General features: G+C 39.6%; 1 protein-coding gene across 1 annotated transcript in view; it reads right to left on the reverse strand.

Annotated features, from left to right (window-relative positions):
- MICU2 (mitochondrial calcium uptake 2) overlaps nucleotides 1-18,452 on the reverse strand; it is a 65,820-nt gene extending 47,368 nt beyond the window's left edge. Inside the window, exon 1 of the mRNA XM_028726319.2 lies at nucleotides 18,220-18,452. Coding sequence (XP_028582152.1) covers nucleotides 18,220-18,435 — 216 coding nt within the window. The 5' untranslated portion in view covers nucleotides 18,436-18,452. The remainder of the gene's footprint in view (nucleotides 1-18,219) is intronic.
- Nucleotides 18,453-21,043: the final 2,591 nt, after the last annotated feature.

Below are 21,043 nucleotides of genomic sequence, written 5' to 3' on the forward strand. Positions count from 1 at the left end.
ACAATCAGATGTGCCTACAACATAATTGCAAACAGCATCCTACCCATGGAACAAGCTTCCAAATAAAGATACATTGGATTGGGCTAAATGTGACACATTCCAAAAGTGTTTTCTGTTCTTCATTAGACAATTCTTCATAAGCTGGACAGAAACTGTTCTGCCACTCAAGTGCAATGCACACATTTATTCCTTATGTACAGACATAACCCCAAAAGATGAAAACCAACAAGGTTTTGTTGTTGTTTTTCTGCAACAATGACCCCCCATAAGACTGTTCTTATGAAAGAAAGAACTATGTTGACATTTCCTTCCTGAATTTATTGCAAGTCATACAAAATAAGAACTACATCATTTGTTAGTATAACTGTCGATTCAGAGAGTTTATCTAAGGGTTTCACCTCTGAAACCATATTATGTTACACCATTCTTCTGGTGGGAATAAAGTATTCTCCATGCACAGGTTCAGCACAGCTAGAAATTTTAGGTCATACCAAATGCAGTTGAGTTAGCTCTTCCCTTACAGACCACTGAAGAGGACCAAGAGTGCTTTACTGACAATACCATCTATGCAACAATAACAAAAAAGCCAGTCATATGTTCTCAATGCTGCTCCAAAAATAAACATCTATACATTGGGGAACCAAAAGCCTGTAAAACCTGTGATTTTTATTTTGTCTTGCTTATATTATCTGAGATGAAGTCAACATAGAGTAAGAAGAATGGCAATGGGCAAGATACCGTGTGACACATGCATTTTTATTTTATATTGCCATAAATGTATTGTAGCATGCCCTTATACAATCCGTAATCACCACATAAGTTATATTAAGGCATGCAAAGTACATGACACTGGATTTATAAGACAATCTGCTAAAGATTTAAATAAATCCAATTAAAGTAAGGGCTCCCTTCAAAACAGTCCCCCCAAAAAAGAAAACTCATTTTTAACGACATACATGTTTAATTTGTGTATTACTTTTTAAAAAAGCAGGACTGTGTGTATTTTGTGAGCTTTGAACCAAATTCTGTGATGAAGTGTACAAAACACAAAATGTTGTTCAAATAAGATGGAAATTAAGTTGTGCAAGCATAAATAATAGATGTTAAAATATAGTTAGTTGTGTATTTCATCTTAGTTTTATGGCTCTCCTACTCTGTTGGCTCCACAAACACAGCAAGCTACCAGCTTAAGAATTTTCCGTAAGTATAGGTGAACAAAAGCTGGAGCACCTGTTATTCTGTTAGTTTATAGCTCTAAAAAGTATTTTAGCAGAGGCTGTTAAAGCTCCATTTGATTTTTTGATTTTATTTTTTTAAACTTCACTTAACTTCACTATTTTTGCTACCACATAGAATATGTATAGGAGTTTTTGTATTACTTTTTTTTTTTTGCAATACAGAGTGATTTCCTACAATTCCTGCAACTAGGGAAAATTGTTGATGCATCATATTAAATAGTACTTCCTTAACCATTGTTCTGCATAATGTTAATTTAAAAAACATTGACTACTTAAAAGTTACAATGATTTTATTGCCACCTTAAAGGTCTCAGGTGCTTTCTTAAAGTGGCAGCTGCTAAAAAGCTGAGGTTTCATTAATGGTTTCCAAAAAAGAACCCCGCCATAAGTGTTAATGACAAGCTTAACTATACCATTAATTCAGCACCCGTCCATTTCCAGTTATTTTTCAAACGTGATGCAACTGAACCACATGACTCTAAAGTCAGACACATTATTTTTCGCCTATTTATGGTTGGCACCTATACAGCTATTTATACCGTGGTATGGTATCTTCTGCCTTAAAGGATTTCAGTCAACCATTTTAAGGTCACATAAACTGCACATATTTTTCTGGCAAAAATAGACACATCATAGAAATAGCAATGGATACGAGCATCATTATTTAACTTCTACAATTTTAATATCTGCTTTAGGCAGTACATCACTCTTTCACGGTCCTTGGTTGCAAAGCATAAGTACTGGGAGAGGTACTGGGCTTCTTTGAAGTTGCCCAATACAAGAAGAACAGAAGATAAGTCCTGCTGCATCGGTCCAAAGGCCCATCTAGTCTAGAATTATCATAATGGCTAGCAAAAAAAAGATAAGAAAAGACTCTTGCTTGCTTTGCTCAGCTGAGCTGCTTTTTCCTCATTTTTCTTGGGTTTATAGTGGCTGATCAGATGACTGTGAGAAACCTGCAGGAAGGATATGAGTGCAACAGCACTCTCCCCATTTGTTATTTCTAGCAATAGTTACACAGAGGCATATTGACTCAGATACTGGAGGTAGTCTTATTCTGCAGGAATCTGTCTATTCCACTTTTAAAGCTATCTAAGTCAGACCATGGGTCCATCTAGCCCGGGTGCATGTCGACTGAAAGTGGGTCACTAATTTCTATGTAGGCATTTTTCCTAGCTTGGCCACTGAGATCTTTTTCTCCATGCAAAACATTATTAAAAGTTATTACTGAGCTTGAGCTCTGGCACTCCTTTGCTTGGAAGTGGAGAACCATGCACATGAAAACATTATGCCCAAATTAATTAATCACACATTTGCTTTGTGGGTTTTTTCTTTTTAAAAATCAGTTATAGAGATGTAGAACCTGCTCATATAGATAACTAATTCCACACACAAAGGATCATTTCCCACCAGTATGTGCCATGAGTATGCCAGTGATGGATCGTAATTTCCCTAAGTATTTTGTTCAACCTCTTGACCCAATGTAGTTCTCTTTATTTTAGAAAGTCATTCATAAGAACAGAAGCAAACTATGCGAGCCCACACAGCTGGTTCATCAAGGACAAAATTTCCATAAAGAATAAAGCAACTGAGCTCTCCTTACTATTCACTCAAGATTTCTGAGGAACATTTGTTTCAATACCCTACAGCAACATAGCTGCTTTCAAGAGATGCTCATTTCATAGTTCTGACAAATATGGCAAGAGGTTTGTTTTTCAAACAAGATCCTTTAGCGATTTTTCAGACATCAAAGCTAGTGTTAAGTATATGTAGTGCACTCCACTTACACACGAGCCATTAGCCACAGAAGGTAACAACTCAAGATCGCTGCTTCTGTTGTCCATCGTAACACACAAAACAAGTTTTCTAGCACCCAGTATGAAGAGAGTTCAGCTTCCCAACAAACAACAGGAGATCTTTTTACCTTCATATTAGGTAACGTTTTTCTATAGTAAAAACTTAAAGTGGTCTAAAAGAATGAGAATTGTATTTAATAATGATGAAGCATGCTTTATTAACTCTCAGTGATAACTGACGCATAACTAATAAATCAAATACCACCTTTTTCTTTCTTTCTAAAGAGGGCTGGCAGTAACATTTTTAAAAAGATACAAGTGTTAAACAAAATGAAGCAATGCAACAAAGGAACCCTTGGCCTTCCAGATCTTGGACTACAACTTACAGCATTCCTGATCATCAGTCATGCTAGCTAGGGCTGCTGGGAGTTAGAGTTCCGCAACATCTAGAGGACCCCACAAACTCCAGAACAACAAATCTGAGTGTTAAAACTCAAAACACTCTTCAAAAGCAGTTTAATGAATGCTTCCATTATAGGCCTCTGGGCTTAACAAGTTTTCCTTTAACCGTTTTGCAGTGCACTACATACATTGCATTACCATCTTTTAAGAAAGATGGGATTATGTATAAAGAATCCCTGGCCCAGCTAGAGATTAAGTAGTCATGTCACTCTATTTCTATTCTGCCACAATAGAACAGTTTCAAAGCTGCTCTAAATCCATGCTCAGATTTTAAATACAGCATACTTTCTAAATCCATCTGCAAAACAAAGGTTACAGGGAATAAGCTAGCTTCTAGATGTTTTAAAAAGTATGTGTTATTTTTAAATCTCAATATATCCACAAATGGGTGTACTAAATTCCCAGCACCAACTGTCATTTGCCAGTCAAGCTTGAACCAAGAAAACTGACAAATAATTTACAAAGTAAGAAAATTCATTTGATTGCTGAAGAGCTCATTCAATGCATTATTCTTTGAGTCTCACATCAGACAGGATTTGAATCTTTTCAGATCCTGTGGTTTACATGGTGTTTGAATGTCACCCTGAAATGTAATATGATAAAGGGCAGAATAAAAAAGTTTAAATAAAGTAAATGTGACAATAAAGTCACACATACCCAATTTGCTCCAGTGGGTCCACCAAACATCTGCAGAAGTTTTGTGGGGTGCAGAGGGTGCTGCAGGAGAGAGAAGAGGAAGGGGAAATCCTCTTTGTGCTACTGGAAGTCTATTGCACAAGTATGGAATTGTTTAAACAGAGCAGTGTGTTACAGCTGTGCAGAACTGTCCAAACTGTCTGCAGCGCAACGATTTGAATCCAGGACTCCTAACACACCATAAACAACTAGATCACCTTAGTTTTCAGAGCTAACTTTTTACTCCTAACCCATTAATAATAATAAGTAATAATTTTATTCTTTATACCACACCCATCTGGCCGGGTTGCCCCAGCCACTCTGGGTGGCTGGCTTCCTAACCCGTATAAAAACATAATAAAACATCAAACATTAAAAACTTCCTGATACAGGGCTGCCTTCAGACGTCTTTTAAAAGTTGTATAGTTATTTATCTCCTTGACCTCTGATGGGAGGGCGTTCCACAGGGAGGGTGACACCGCCAAGAAGGCCCTCTGCCTGATTCTCTGTAATTTCACTTCTTAACTAAAGCAGGACACCTCCCTGTGCTATCTCCTGGGGGGTCCATTTTACCCTGACTGAAGTACTGGGTCTTTATAAAAAGAGACAATTTATAAAGATGCCAAGCACATAGTAGGAATGAACTTCTTATACCCCACAGCATTGGATGTCTCTGATCCTATTTCCAGGATCAAAGGTAAGCTATGGTGGTTCCAGATAGCTAGTTTTCCTCTCATATATAGTTGCTTGCCATGATTAATCTAATCTGTACGCTGCCTAGCAGGAATAAAGCAAATGTTGACACAAAATCCAGGAAAGCAAATACTATCCTAATTTTTCATGATTTCAAACTTACCTCTTTATGTTTTCCCCAGTCAAATGTTTTTTAAAAAACAGTTTAAAAACCTTGTGGAGAGAGAATTTTCATGTATTTTTTAAACTGAAATCTCAATATTTCTGTAACTTTAATGGCACTTGTCACAAGAGGACAGTTCTATTTCTAAGCAAAAAACAATTACACTAATTTATGACCAATTTTACAACAAGGTATTTACAAACCAATGAAGTTTGTGATGACCTCTGACCAAAGCTTTATAGGAAATTTTAAGAGGATTTTGGTAAGCCTTCAGCAGGCAATTCAAGAAAAAGTAAAGTACCGGTAACTCGCAAGAAAGGTTTACTAAGGCTCCAGCCCAATACTCATTCATATCTGGGAGTAAGCCCCATATAACTAAATGGCATTACTTTTGAACCTGCAGCACATCCTGTACATTTTAAAGGCTTAAGATTTTAAGCAACTCTGGATTTAAACCTAAGAATTTAGCAATCTCTCTTTTAGAAACCTACAGAAGGACATGTAGGTTAAATACATGGTACTGTGGTAATACGTGGGTATAATTTTAGCACAGGCAATAATGAAACAGCAATACAAAATTGGGACTATACTGTTAAATTGTTGTTAAATTGTTACTAGAGAGTTAAGCATGATGACAATTTAACAGAAAATACGAGGACACTTTTTATAAATATTGTAAATAATAACCAACCAAAAATGTTACAAAAATGCAACATAAAATCCTAGTTTCACTGATGTTAAAAGATTTCTCTTTCTCATTCCTTCTTAACTTCCAGTTGCAGAAGAAGTTGATAACCCTGCAGATGCTGCAATTACATGGAACCCAGACCAGTAGCACAGCCAACACAATTGTGTTGTTTTCAGTATATAATTACTTTGAAACCCTGATCAGACAGTATTTAGGCAGCTCTTAAACAAGCAAGGTCACAAAATTATTTAATTGAATTGTTCAATTGTTCTCTTGTCTGTGTGGACAACTCGTAGTACATCTGCGGTTAAGACTTGTGCCAGAAAGGTAAACTGTGGTTTTCCTGTATTTTACTACCACCCCAAAACTTTGCTACTACTTTTTCTACTAAATACCTGCACCAGGTAAGTTGCTACTTCAAGTTTTCCAATTTTAAAGCTATGTATCTCCAAGTCAGGCATCTCAAGGGGGGAGGGGGTGCTGTTGTCGTCAAATACTTTAAAAAGAAAGAAAGAAAGAAACCCTGTACATGTTTAAGTAGATGTGTCAGTACTGTAATTCTATTATACAAGCAAAGAAAATGTAAGACAGCCTCTCATTCATACAGGACAAATAGCTGTGCCAAAAGCACAAATTACACCTAATTACAGGGTATAACTCTGTCATCTCTCTTTTTATAACCTAGCCGTTTACACACTTTGATTTTTGACTTCCATTTGGGTTTATTAACATCAAAGCTTTGTCATCACTTATCTGTTTCCACAGAATTTTTACTTGAGGCAATAAAGAATAAAAACTTCTTTGCATTCCAGCTTTTCGGATGCAAGAATAGTTTAGTCTGCATTGTTCTTATGATGTTTTATACAAAGGTTTTAATAACCATGTTGTTAAATTTATTGCCCTTGGCAGAGAAGTCTTAAAATACACTATAATTTAACCTACTGTTGTATTAAATACATTAGTACAGTACTCTGAAATTATATTCTTATTGTTAATACTATTTTCATAAACATGACTATGTGTGTAATTAATGAAGATTTGAATGGGAGTATAATGGACAGTTTAATTTTAGAAGATTTATAGGCTTTTGTCAATATTAAATGCCAAGACATTGCTCATGTTCTTCTGTCAGATGTGGGAGCAATAATGTGGAATTGTATTTAAGGATGGATGGTGGCTCAAATGGATCAAACTTCTACTCAGCAGGCACTTTCCCAGTCTTGGGTCAGTTCCCTGCCTGTGACTTTAAAAAAGTCAACAGCATTTAGTGAACAGTGCTCTTCTGTGGGTAGATCTCAGCTGCCTTAAGAGGAGCATTTTTAAATTATTATTTTTGAAAACTGAACAAGGGAAAGGCAGGGTGAATTAAAAATGGAATTAAATGGAATTAAATAAAATTAAGCAAATTGAAAATATATCAATAATGCTACTAGGAATGGAAAACCATAGTCGGTAATAGAAAACCATAATAACCATATAACGCATATCTTAAGTTACACATTTAAGTCAATACAATATAAGCCCTACAAGTGTCCAGCTATGTATCCACAAAAAACTGATGTCTATATAAAATATATCCAATGCAGCCAGGATCCTGAGGTCCTCAGACCATTGTGTAGTAGAGGAGTTTTAGCTTTACAAGAAGGCTTATTCAAAACAGTACACATTATACCACACTCGGGATGGATGGAATGATCTACATTCCCAGTTGCTCAAAGGAGGAACAAAAAAGCATAATGCCAGAATATGTTCAGGTTTCTACTACTTTGAAATTTTACTGCGCTTATTACTAATACACAATGCCATCATAAACCTAAAGCTTGAGCTAAAAATAGCCCTTGCAGCTGGTATGCCAATACCTTTATTGCTGCACAGCAGGATACCTGGTCTACCTTCCCAACTTTACAGGAGATTTCTAGTAAATAGCTGTCAACAAGCCTGTGCATGACTGAAGTCAAATTACTAATAGTATGGGAATAAGTGTTTGAACTCTGTGCCAACAAAATATCATGTATCTAATCTAAGGAGGAATTACAGGCCCCAAGACTGCTATTATTTTATTAGCCATACCACCTTCATTTTGATCTGTTCCAGTAATTTTGTTTTGTTTGAACCTACTTGTCAGTGGTATCTTTCGTTGCTATTTAAAATGCACTACATTTTATCCTCTAGAGAAGTTGTGACTCTGTTCTGACATTTCTGGGTTTTAGAAAGGTCTGATTTGTTTCCAGCATATATAAAGACTTATTGTCATCAATTACATGAAACAGATTACCAACTCTCCATTATAGCTAACTAAACATTCTCAAAGTGGTAGATATAATTTAATGACTACTGATTCCAAAGCATATGTTTATTTTAAAGTGCTGACATTTTAAATGTGTTGTGGGAGGAGGGATTATTGGTCTGTTGTTGTTCTTAATTTTATTATGTATTTTGTGGTTTTTATTTTGTAATTTTATGTGAACTGTCCTGAGATCTACGGATAAAGGGCAGTATACAAATTTAATAAATAATAATAAAATAATTATAATAACACAACTTAGAAAAACAAAACAACTGTGATGGGCTAAATCTAGTAAATGATGATTTACTAGATTTGTTTGTGGCTTTTTACAAAGGCAATCTCAATGTGACTTAGCATGATAAAATGCAACAGATAAAGCTACACCAGTTGAAAAATACGACGACTAACAATACAGCTGAATACTGTGCCATTTCCAGGCAGCATTAATGTCTTTTACTGCATATAGCTATACCTGCAAATTACTGTGTCTGTAAATGGTGCGGCTGGGGAACCTCACAACTTAGGGCCAGATGCATCCCTCCAGACCTCTCTTATCTGGCCCTCAGGCCCCTCTCCAGGCCATTCTCCCTCCCCAGTTTTCCTCCTTCAGTGGCTTCGCTGTGTACCTTCCTCAAGTGCTGCTGCCTGCATGGAGTATGTCCATGAATTGAGATAACGGTCTCTTGCTTGCCTACGTGGAGGATGGAGATACGTGAGTGCATGCAGAAACCTCCAATTTCTGCATGGCTGAAAGGTAATCTTCTCTAACAATGTAAGAACCACATCCATTGGTCTATGTTCTTCTACCCCATGTCTTATCTGTTTTTGCCTGTGCTCATGCCCACCAGCAGCACGCATCCCCCAAAAGCTGACCATGAGTTAAAGTGGCCCTTGAGCTGAAAAGGTTTCCCCACCCCTGCTGTATAGGCTATCCAACTCTTAGAAACTTCAGCACACTCTCGTGTCTTTGACTGATGGATGGAGGGGGGGAAAGAAAGAAAGAATCAGAACGCCTGCTTGAGTGGTGACCTAAGCACTAAAAATCAACTTGAGATGTGCCACAGTCTTCTGTAAGTGCATTTACTGGAAGGCATTTGGAATGGTCTGGAACACACTGCCACATGGCTAAATAAAGTGAATCACAAGGAAATACCGATGTACCTCCCTTTACATTTGCAGAACTCTTTTAGAGCAGTTGTACTTAGGACAAACACCATCACATGAACCACATAATGAGATTGGAAAACTGAAAATTAACACCAAGGCTAATAATGCACAGAAGCTTGCATTTCCTCCCCCCCCAAAAAAAATTACCCAAGAAAAGTCAAGCCAATTTCATCTTAGATTCTCACTGCAATTACTTCTACTGTCTACTCATAAGAAAATAGTACCTGATAGCTAACCAGCACACAGTAAGGTAAAGGTAAATGACCCCCTGGATAGTTCAGTCCTGTCAAAGGCAACTATGGGGTGTGGCGTTCATCTCGCTTCAGGCCAAGGGAGCCAGCATTTGTCCATAGACAGCTTTCTGGGTCACGTGGCCAGCATGACTAAACCGCTTCTGGCACAATGGAGTGCCGTGACGGAAGCCAGAGCGCACAGAAATGCTGTTTACCTTCCTGCTGCAGCGGTACCTATTTATCTACTTGCACTGGTATGCTTTCAAACTGCTAGGTTGGCAGAAGCTGGAACAGAGCAACGGGAGCTCACCCTGCTGGGTGGATTCGAACTGCCAACCTTCCAATCAGCAAGCCTAAGAGGCTCAGTGGTTCATACCACAGAGCCACCTGCATCTCCTTAGCACAAAGTACTCAAGTGGGACCCTTAGTAACATGCTTCAGCCCTCCCGACTCTCCTCTTGTCAGTTATTAAGCACAACAGCACTTTGGCTGCTTCTTAGAACCCAAACTCACATTCAGAATCCTTTCTACGGCAAAGATAAGCTGAGCCTGAAAAGATTTTTGCAGGTTGGAAGGAACTGAGCTCTAGAAATGTGCTCTTGGTGTGTGTATGTCCTTAAACCGAAAAGCTTTTCCCAACACATGTTATTTCTGAATTAAGTCTTCAAGAGGCAATCTAACTCCTTACCGCTATGAAAACTTTTCTTTGACTTCTCTCCTTGGGCTTATGTATGCCCGAATACCATGCTTTATCACCAAAGTAGGCACATCACAGGGCTAATTCCAACTGAACTGACATACAACAGAAAGATTAACCATACAAGTATACAGGAGCAATAATCATATATACACCAGTTAGGGACATTCTGTATCCATTAACTTTAAATATTTAAGCATTCAATATTTTGGGTGATTCCGCGTCCCTCTGGAACCCTGTAAGATACAGTCCACAATGTTCAATAGGTCCCCCTGGCTCTCCGGGGAGGCCTTTTGGGCGGAGTACAGGGGGAAGGAGAGGAAAGGAAACGAAGCAGACATTGTACCGAATTGCCTCTGCTCATGCACCACTGGATACAACACAATATAACTAACTGTATAATGCACACAATCCTATTTTAAGTGTTGTTTATGTGAATATGTGGACCCTGGAACACCTACCAATTAATTAGTGTCTATGAGAATTAATTACCCACAGGAAAATTGATGGTTGGTGATGCAGTTAAAATTTGCTGTTTATACCATATTTTATAATTTAGACAAAATGCTTCCCCTCCACCCCATTACCTAGATTCCTGCTAATTGATCAGTCAACACTTATGGAATCTAAAGGTATTGCATTTGTTGACAGAAAGGAAAGAACAGGAGTTGTCCTACAAACAACAGCCATCAACACCATCCTCCTTTGGTCATACAGCATATTTTACAGACACTGTTGCATAAATGCAAATGATGCTTAGGATTTCCATAATTAAACTCACATAGCAAAAGTAATGAATATCCGTAACAAAGCAGATTAGAGAAAAGAAAGTATATAAGAGGGCACTGGATATTTTCCAGAACCCTCACTGAAATATTAATACAAAGCATGGATCCACTATACAGTATTTTCAAAGTCAAAGCTTCAAGATATTTATATCCTGCTTTCAAAAAGTTGTAAGTGATACTATGTTGTGAAACAAGTGCACACCCCTAAGTAAAATCCATTTCTAAATTTAAACATAACATTATGGCCTTACAGATTCCATACTTGCTATATTATTGACTGTTTTGGTCACTCAACATGACAATGTCTGTATGTCACTAATGCAAAGCATGATACTTGGGATATATTTAATACCCAAGTTATTTAAACTTCTTCAGGGATACATGATACTTAAAGAGCTTCTTTAACAAGTTTTAATACAGAATAAAAGCAGCATGGGGAGTTCCTAGCTTGATTATAACATATAATAAAAAGACTTTCCAGAAAAGATTTGTAAAATCCTGTTAGGTGTTTGGGGGTTTAAAAGACAGTGAACTAAGACAAGACATGCTGACCTCAGGGTTGTGATATCATTTGAGAAAAATATTACACACAAAAATACATAACATAGGCCATAATAGTAATGACAACATTGCTTTCCTGTTGTGCATAATACGAAAAGGGAAAAAATATCCACTGCAAGATGCTTAAGGCTACAATCCGATACATATTAACCTGGGGAGTATGTCCCACTAAACTCAATGGGGCTTAGTTCTAAGTACACATGCTTAGCAATGTATAATACGAAAACTATAGAACAGTAATTAGGTATATTTTATACCTACTTATCACCATCATACAATTTGCACACATATTTAGAATCTGTGGTTCATTTTAAGCAGAAGCTTGTACAAATTCAAGTTGTTTTTATATTCTGGGACAGAGATTAAAATAGGAACTCTAGACTTTTCCCACATAAGCTCACACAACTGAGCCAGCTGGTAGAAGCTCCTGGCAGAGCATCAAGCACTTATGTATACTTCTTGCAAACAGGTTCTCCAATTCTTGATATTGCGAAACTTGATAATGCTCTAAGCCATAATATATGCAGGAAAGAAATCAATTTGAACAATGAATAGTATTGTAATTACATAATTTGAAAACTTGTTGATTAAATTAAATGTTCTAACAGCAATCCTTCTGTAGGTGACTTTATTATCAGAGATTGTTGCAGGCTATAACTTCATGAAATGATGTTGTTTACTCATCAGTTTTTCAGTGAATAATTCGACTTTTCATCTATGAATGATCTTGTGTCAGAATTATTATGTCAGGCACTGTACCTTGCTTTGTGTTATTTTAACATGATGAGCTTGTTAATTTCACAATTTTAATAGTGTTTAATTGTTTGTAAACTGCTGGTGATATAGTGGTCTAATAAATAATAATACAGATAGTTGGTTGGCATCTGTCTTTTTCAGGAGACAATGGAGGAGTGAGCGTTTGGAGGTGAAGTCAAACTATTGGAAGGTTATAGTGCCTGCTGTGACTGTAAGGACTGATACAGGAGAGACATGTTTTGTTGCAGCTGGGGCAGATGAAGGTGTCCAGTTGTGCTGCTGGCATTTCTTCTCTCTGCGCTTCTCCCAGTGATCATTCCTCCTCTGGTCAATGCTATGGATACACAACCTGATTGTCTGTCTGCAGGCACTGTGGTTGTCTGCAAAGGATTCCCACACGGTGGGATTGATGTTGCCAGTCTTCATGCCACATTTGCAGACATCTTTCTAACACAGAGTTGGTCTGCCAACAAGCCTGGTGCCTGGAGCCAGCTCCCTATAATGTAGGTAACAGGAGAATGTTCTGCCTCTAACATCCTCCCGTAGGTCCCGTAACAAAGATATAGCAAAAACAACAAAACAATTTCCTGCTATAATAAGTACATCATCTGTCTTTATCTTCTTGTATTTCATCTTTCAAGGGAGCCTTCCCAAACCTGATGTTTTGGACTACAATTCCCATCAGCCCCATAGTCAACAGTCAAGGCTGATGTTGAGTTCCTTGCAAATAACTTTTAGATATCCACTGAAAAGACTTCTGTTTTGACAAGCTTATGCAAACACATGATTTAGTTATTACAGTACAGCAGGATGTCTCCATTCGCGAAACAGTTTTTAATGTAAGTTTCATTATACCTTGAACTCGCCTGCTCCAGCCTACACTTCATTTAAACCATATAAACCACTTGATCAAATAAAATTACCCAAACCAACTAAAATGATATATAGAGTCTAATATTCACAAAACATATACATTTAAACCATCATTAAAAACAAAAAAAAATATTCATCAAGAATCTTAAAACAAATACAAGGCAGACAATAGATGAAGAGCAGTAGCAATGAGAGACCAAGGAAGCAAATGGACCATTGACCTGAATGCATGGACTGAGGAATAAAGATGGGAATTAGAAGGAAAGTTGATCAATTATAGAACTGGAGGTAACTTGGCCACCAATTCCTACTCAGCCCCACTGAGAATGGCCCTGTTCCAAGCCTTCAAGCACAACTCAATGTATATGATACTATTTGTTATGTACACCACACCCTAGATAGGACTTAATAAAGGTATAGTCTACCCATTACAATACCTCACTAACAGTACAGTTAAATTATCGGTAATTTCTATAATACTTTCAATGCATAAAGTGCTCTATGACCTTTAAAGCATTTGTCTGAACTGCAAGCCCATCTAGACCAGGGGTCTGCAACCTTTAAGACAAAAAGAGCCACTTGGACCGAAGAAGAAAAAACTGGGAGCCGCAAAACCATTGCGACATTTAAAACAGCGGGGAGTGTCGGAGCACACAATGCGCCTCCTCCCCTTGCTAGTATCCGCCCCGGAGCCGCGGCAAAGGTGTAAAAGAGCCACATGCGGCTCCGGAGCCGCGGGTTGCTGACCCCTGATCTAGACAATCACTTTGCTTTAAAAAATAAAATAAAAAATGAAGCAATTTTGAAGACTCCAAAGCTAAGCTTTTTGCATCCAGGGAATAAATCTAGAGAACTGACCCAAAACTAGTTTGATTTAGAAGCTGAAGTTAATATGCAGAATTTAGAAGGGCCATTAAATGCAAAAACAAATCACTGTACCAAAGAACTGGCGGAGCTCAAGGCTTAAGATCACAAAAGTAAACCCATGAAGACAAGACATTCCAAGCCCAACTTGGTTAATGAGAGGAGCATGCTGTGTAGTGGCATGTTAATGCAGAGGATTGCAAGCTGTCTGAAAATAAACATTAAGTCAAAGCCAACAACAGATGTTTGACAGAAGTGACCCATCTCAAAATCTTCTGCAGTACATTACTGTGACTCCGATATTGGAAATACAGTGCTAAAGATAAACAAGTATGAAGTATCACTATGTCTGGCATCCAACAACACTGGAAAATGACTGTGCTAATTGCTACGCCGAGTCCACACAGAAGAAAAAGCTTTTTATTTTGAGCACTGCCGAAATCTGATGTACTACCTTCATCCTAAATTCTAAAACATGAAAGATTCAGAGCACGGGAAAGAAATGGAGGGCGACTAAAATTACTCACAATTTGAATAACTGAAAGTCATCGTATTTTAAATTAAATGTGGAGAATTACAAGAGTCACTACATTTTAACAAAAGTTTAGTTTCAGAGGTGGACAACACAAAAGTCTAAGCAACATGACATATATATGGATTAGTACATTTCAAGTGTTCAGGATGGTTCGTGCACAATAACACAGTAATCCTTACTAGAGACCTAAGGCTGCAAAGTTTCCTCATATTGTAGATTTGTGCGTGGGTGGGAAATAGCAGCTCTCTTAAGACCTGCTAGGCAATTTGTAGTTAAAAGTTTGAACCAGGGACTTCCCTTCATTCTATCCTCAGACGTTATGCTACACCAGTTCTATTATTATTGGGAGTCTAGAAATAGACACAATGCTTCCTATTTGGATCTGGAGACTCTCTGTATTCACCAGGAGACATAAGGTTTATCCTATTTCACTTCCCCTAAGAAACAAAGCATTGATATTTGGAATGAAAGTAACCCCAGACAGCAACCATGTAATTCCCATGGCCTTTTAAGGACAGAGATGGACATAAAGGGTGTTTTGTAAGTAACTTCTTTTTGAAATCATGAATGTCCTTATTTGTTTTTAAAACATATGGCTTCCTACATGATGCAATTCAGACAGCATAGTTGAGCATTTTACTTGTGAAATAATTTTTTTTCTGAGTGAGTAAATATATATTAATCTTACAGGATCCAATTCAGTACATTTTTATGTAAACAAAGTTAAGCATCAGGTGAGAGCTACACAGATAACACAAGCTCCTAACTTTTTACACACTGACATTCTGGCATAGCGCAAATGGGAAAAAATATTGTCCATCAGAATATACCGTATAAGACTAGGTTTCCCCCCCTTAAAAATAATGTCAAAAATTAGGGGGTATTTTATACACTGATATATTTCCCCCCCTTTTCCTTAAATCTGAGTCCCCAAAGATAGGGGACGTGTTATACATGGGGGCGTCTTATAGATGGAAAAATACAGTATGTTATACTGTATTTAGCACAAGCTAAAGTTATGCCAGTATAAACTAAAGGAAATGAACTATTTGATACTTTGATGTATGTTTAGTGACTAAACTTTAGCTTCATACAGCTGAACAATGAATGCCCTAGTGATAAAATCTTATACATGACTGCTCAAAAGTAACTTCCATCAGCCCAATGGAACTTAAAATGCATATAGCAGCTAAGCTATAATGACTGCATTATGGCAAATTAAGCATCACAAGTTGATGTAAACCAGTTAGAATTAATTGATTGTAAGACTGAAAATAGATGTTTATTTATCCACAGGTACTACCAGTGACTAATACCTTTGTTATCCTATAATATATGCTATTAAGCAGAAGCAAGTACACTTCCGCCTGTCAGGTTTACTTACAACAATATCATTGTAAGTACTGACTTACTCACTTAAAGTGAAATGTAATTGTGTTCCTCATATATTGTTGCCAATTAACTTCCATGTATCTTCCTTCACATCTTTTGTCAAGCCATTTTATTATTATTTTATGCGAACAATTAGTATACCACTTAACTACAATTGTCTCTAAGTGGTGTACAAGAAATATAAAATCAGACTTCAGTTTTAAAGCCCGCTAGAATAAAAAAATATTCAGTGGGCTCAAGATATACAGCCTGTATGACTAGAACTGGAAGGGAGTTCCACAAAATTGGGCCCACAATACTGGACACAGAAATCCTGGTCGATATATAAGACATGAGTAACAAGGACTTTCACAAAGACCTCAGTGATCTGGCAGGGATAAAAGGGATTAAAAATCATTGAGGGCCTAATTTGTCAGAGACATTATAAATTTATAAAAGATCCTTGAACCTGGCCCTGTGCAAGCTTTTGAACACCCGAGTTATGTGCTGCCAATAGCATATCCCCATCAGCGGTCTAACTGCAGTATTTTGTATCAACTGGAGCATCTGAAATAGGTCCAAGGGTAGCCACACATAGAGCACCTTGCAGTAATCAAGGCCTGAGATTACGAATGCATGAATCACGATGGTAAAACAATCTCTGTCCAAGAATGGCCACAGTACCATAGCTGGAAAATGCACTCCTAGTCACTGAACCTACCTAAGCTTCCTGTGACAATGATGGACCCAGGAGCTCTAAACTTGTTCTTTCATAGGGAGAGCAGCCCCATCCATTAACAGGCAACTGGTTGATCTCCCAGACACACAAGCCACCAACCCAGAGTGCCTCCATCTTCCCAGGGTTCAAGCTCAGTTTAATTGCCCTTTTCTTTCAGAGGACACCAACTTCTGATTCAAACCTACCCACCCTTCCTAAAGTATTTCTCCTAACACTGCACAACAGCGCTGCTTCTTATTCAAACTCCAAGAATCAGTACAGTACTGGAAAGCCAGCAAGCATTGCATTTATTTTCTAGATAAGCCATTCTCCCCATCTCCCCACATCCACATATAACCACTTCCTTGAGTTTTCCTCCTTTTTTTACTCTGCCTTTAGGTATCGGCGCTGCAACTCAAAACTATAAAACTGCCCTCAGTAGGGTTGTTTTGTTTGTTTGTTTTACATTAATGTCTAATGTTTTACAATTTTTCATGTGCTGTAAGCCACCCAGAGTGGTTGGGGAAACCCCAGATGGGCGGGGTATAAATAAAATTGTTGTTGATAATAATAATAAAATTCACACCGTCATATCCATGTATCACATTGTCTCCCCCATGACAAAAGTGCCAACAGACTCCTTTAGACTTTTGAAGCACAAAAAACCCCAGCAGCAATAAATGAGTCGACAGCACTTGGGCAAACAATTCTATTTTATGCATCTGTAGTCAGCCTTGTGGAATTGATTTTTAAAAAACCATTTTCACTGTTGTGTTACTGTGCTTATTCTGCTTATTCTATTATTATTATTATTATTATTATTATTATTATTATTATTATTACTACTACTACTACTACTACTACTACTTAAGCTCTAGCTGATCCCCACTGCTTGAAACCGTCCCTTTTACAGTCGCTGATCCCCGAAGAATTGATGCTTTTGAATTATGGTGCTGGAGGAGACTCTTGAGAGTCCCATGGACTGCAAGAAGATCAAACCTCTCCATTCTTAAGGAAATCAGCCCTGAGTGCTCACAGGAAGGACAGATCCTGAAGCTGAGGCTTCAATACTTTCGCCACCTCATGAGAAGAGAAGACTCCCTGGAAAAGACCCTGATGTTGGGAAAGATGGAGGGCACAAGGAGAAGGGGACGACAGAGGACGAGATGGTTGGACAGTGTTCTCGAAGCTACCAGCATGAGTTTGACCAAACTGCGGGAGGCAGTGGAAGACAGGAGTGCCTGGAGAGCTCTGGTCCATGGAGTCACGAAGAGTCGGACACGACTAAACGACTAAACAAAATCCCTGCGTCTAAAGATGACAGGTCATGAGACTCTTGGGTTTCCCAGAGCTTCAGCCCCAACGAGGCGTGCCAAGTATTGAAGGCGGGCCCCTTTTGTTCTTGCTGCGACAGGACTGACGCGGCCCCCCATCTGAAATGCCACGCCGCCCGGGCACACGCTGCCGTGAGAGGCGGGTTATGAATATTTCCCATTCGATGGAAGGCAGGGAACCGCGCAAGCCGCCCGGAAACCAACCAACGAACAGGGAACAGGGCTGGGCAAGCGCGCTGGCTTCGGCCCCCCGAGGCTCCCGCTGTCTTTTCCACGCCGAGGAAAGGGAGGGAGGCCGGCAGCGACTCCTCGTCTCCTACCTGAGCCAGGACTGTCAGGAAGCCGTCGCTCCCGCCCTGCCCGCTCCATCCTCCGCCAAAGCCCACGAGCGCGCCGCCTCCGACCAGAGCGGCAGTGGCAAGCCAGGGGCCCGCCCGGGGCCTGGGGGCCCGCAGGCTGCCCAGCACCGGCGCCCCGCCGCGCCTCACGTATCCCCGGGAGACAACCGCCCAAACGGTTCTCCAGGCCGCCGCCATTTTCCCGGAAGTAGGAAGACCGCCGCGAGCGCCTATCAGGAACTATAGACTTTGCAAGAGGTAGAGTCGTACGCTGCTGCTGCTGCTTCCGGGATGATGATGATTTCCCCCGCCCCGCCGCTCCTTCACACGTATATTTAATTATTTATTTATCCAGTGTTAAAAACAATACAGCATTAAATATTAAAAACTTCTTTAAACAGGGCTGCCTTAAGATGTCTTGCTGGGGGAAATTGCTGCAGCTGTTATCCTTTTTGCATGAAGAATGTGTGTTTTTAAGCAGAACTTAAAACATTTGATAGCGTCTTTATGCAAGCCAATGGAGCTCAAGGCTTCTTCCGCAAGCGAGTTGAGTGGTAGGTTTGGGCTGGAAGCAGGTCTGAAAGGGCACTCTCGTCAAAATGACATTTGCTGCCGTCTTCGGGGAGATTGGCTGACTGCAAACCCGCAGCTTTAACAGCAAGATATTTATAATGGACGGTTGTCATAAACTTCCCTCCCAAATCTGCAACTTTCATTATGGGTGGAGATTGTGGAATTGGAATCGGCAATGCTATTCTTATTTTCTAAAATCTAAACTCATTCCCCCGCCCTCAAACACACAAAATAAGACCTGAAGCACAAAGAGTAAGAACGCCCGTCCCCGCTTTTGTTCTTTTTCATTTTTGGTGGGGCACCTCGATCTCAAACGACGCCGCTCTTTTAGGGTATCTTCTCCGTTGTGTCCTTGGGGAGGCAGAAAAAGAAACCCACGAAAAGGAACTTGGAAGTTCTGCCTCATGATTAAACTGCCATTCTGACCTTTTGCTATGTCTACAAGCGATTCCAGCTGTTAAGTACACGAAGGCTCGCCCTCTCTGTGTGTGTGTGTGCGTGTGTGCGCGCGCGCGCGCACGCGCGATTTCCACAGGCGTTTCCATCGGGAAAAGAGATCGTGTGAAGCCTGCGCGTGGGTGGTGGGAGAGGTGGTGGTGCTGAAGTCGCTGGGTTGCTCTGTCCTCCGCTCCGCTCCTCTTTTCTTTCCCATTCAGTTTTGGTGTTGGGAGAACCAGAGACAGACTCGCCTAAATCAGGGGTGCCACGTGTTATTTCAAAGTACCTTAAAGTTTGAGCCGGGGCTAACAAGATCCTCCCCCTGCCATTCCCTTACTGTGTTTTCGCCTCAGATCTGATGTTGGCTATTGTATCTATGTGTGTATGTATGTATGTTGGATGTAGATACAATAGCCAACATGATCAGATCTGAGGCGAAAACACAGTATGGGAATGGCAGGGGGATCTTAAGATTATTATTACTACTACTACTACTAGTAGTAGTAATAATAATAATAATAATAATATTTGTATACTGCCCTTCATCTGGACCATGAATCCACAGCCTTAGCCCTGCCAGGTTTGAGGGTGGCAGGTGCTCTCCCACCCTAATTCATTATTTTCCTGAAAACTCCAGGAACCCCCCTCTTCTTGTAGGGACTCACATCTATCACTCCTTCCTTTCCATTTGCTTTGGTGCCCAGCATGTCTACACACCCCACTTTACTAATAGAGGGAGTGATGCTCCTGTGAATTAATGCTTTCGTCAGCCTTAAATTGCATCTCCCAGTTTCATAACATTATAATTACATCAAATTATATTACTCACATTGCACTTTAAGATTTCAGAGTCCCTAATAAATACTCCTGCTTTTTAAGAGATAAAATTAGCTTTGCTAATCTTGACATGTTTTATTTGCACCCTTGAGGGCAATTTCTCTCTTTCTCGCTTTATGTGTGGCATATTGTGGAAGGTCTTTTGAATATAAATCAGTTTCCTTTCTCATAGTGTAGTGCACCTTCTCTGTCCCTTCCAATGGGAATTGCACAGAAACTGCTTTCAGTGAATTGTGTCACAAGGCTGCAGTCCTTACAGAACATACAGAAGTAGATTTAACCCATCTACAATTATCCATAGAACTATGAGCACCTATGTAGAATTAAAACAACACTGTACTTATTCTCAGCCACTCAGTAACTGCTTTGGTATCAACCTATAATATGCTTATCTGTTTTAAAAATAAGGGCGCAATCGGAAAGAAGTTCCAGCAGGAGGAAATAACATGCCCCTGCTCACCACTGGCCTGCAGGCCAAAGAGAATCCAGAGCTAGTTTGAAGTGGTGCCACTGTAGGGGTTGTGGTTGTATTCCAGACTATGAGATACTACCAGAGTATGAGATACGGTGTAAGTGTTCTTCTGTCCTGTGCTGCCCATGTCTGACCTATAACTCCACCTCGTTTTCCCATTTCACCAGTGCACTTTTGACAGTGCAGCACTCCAGTGTTAGGGATGTGAGTGGCGCTGTGGTCTAAACCACTGAGCCTCTTGGGCTTGCCAATCAGAAGGTCGGCAGTTCGAATCCCCATGACAGGGTGAGCTCTCGTTGCTCTGTCCCAGCTCCTGCCAACCTAGCAGTTCGAAAGCACGCCAGTGCAAGTAGATAAATAGGTACTGCTGTGGCAAGAAGCTAAACGGTGTTTCCATGCGCTCTGGCTTCCATCACGGTGTTCCGTTGCGCCAAAAGCGGTTTAGTCATGCTGGCCACATGACCCAGAAAGCTGTCTGGAAAAACG

The sequence above is a fragment of the Podarcis muralis genome, chromosome 4, assembly GCF_964188315.1.
Source record: "Podarcis muralis chromosome 4, rPodMur119.hap1.1, whole genome shotgun sequence".
In the NCBI taxonomy this organism is placed as follows: domain Eukaryota; kingdom Metazoa; phylum Chordata; class Lepidosauria; order Squamata; family Lacertidae; genus Podarcis; species Podarcis muralis.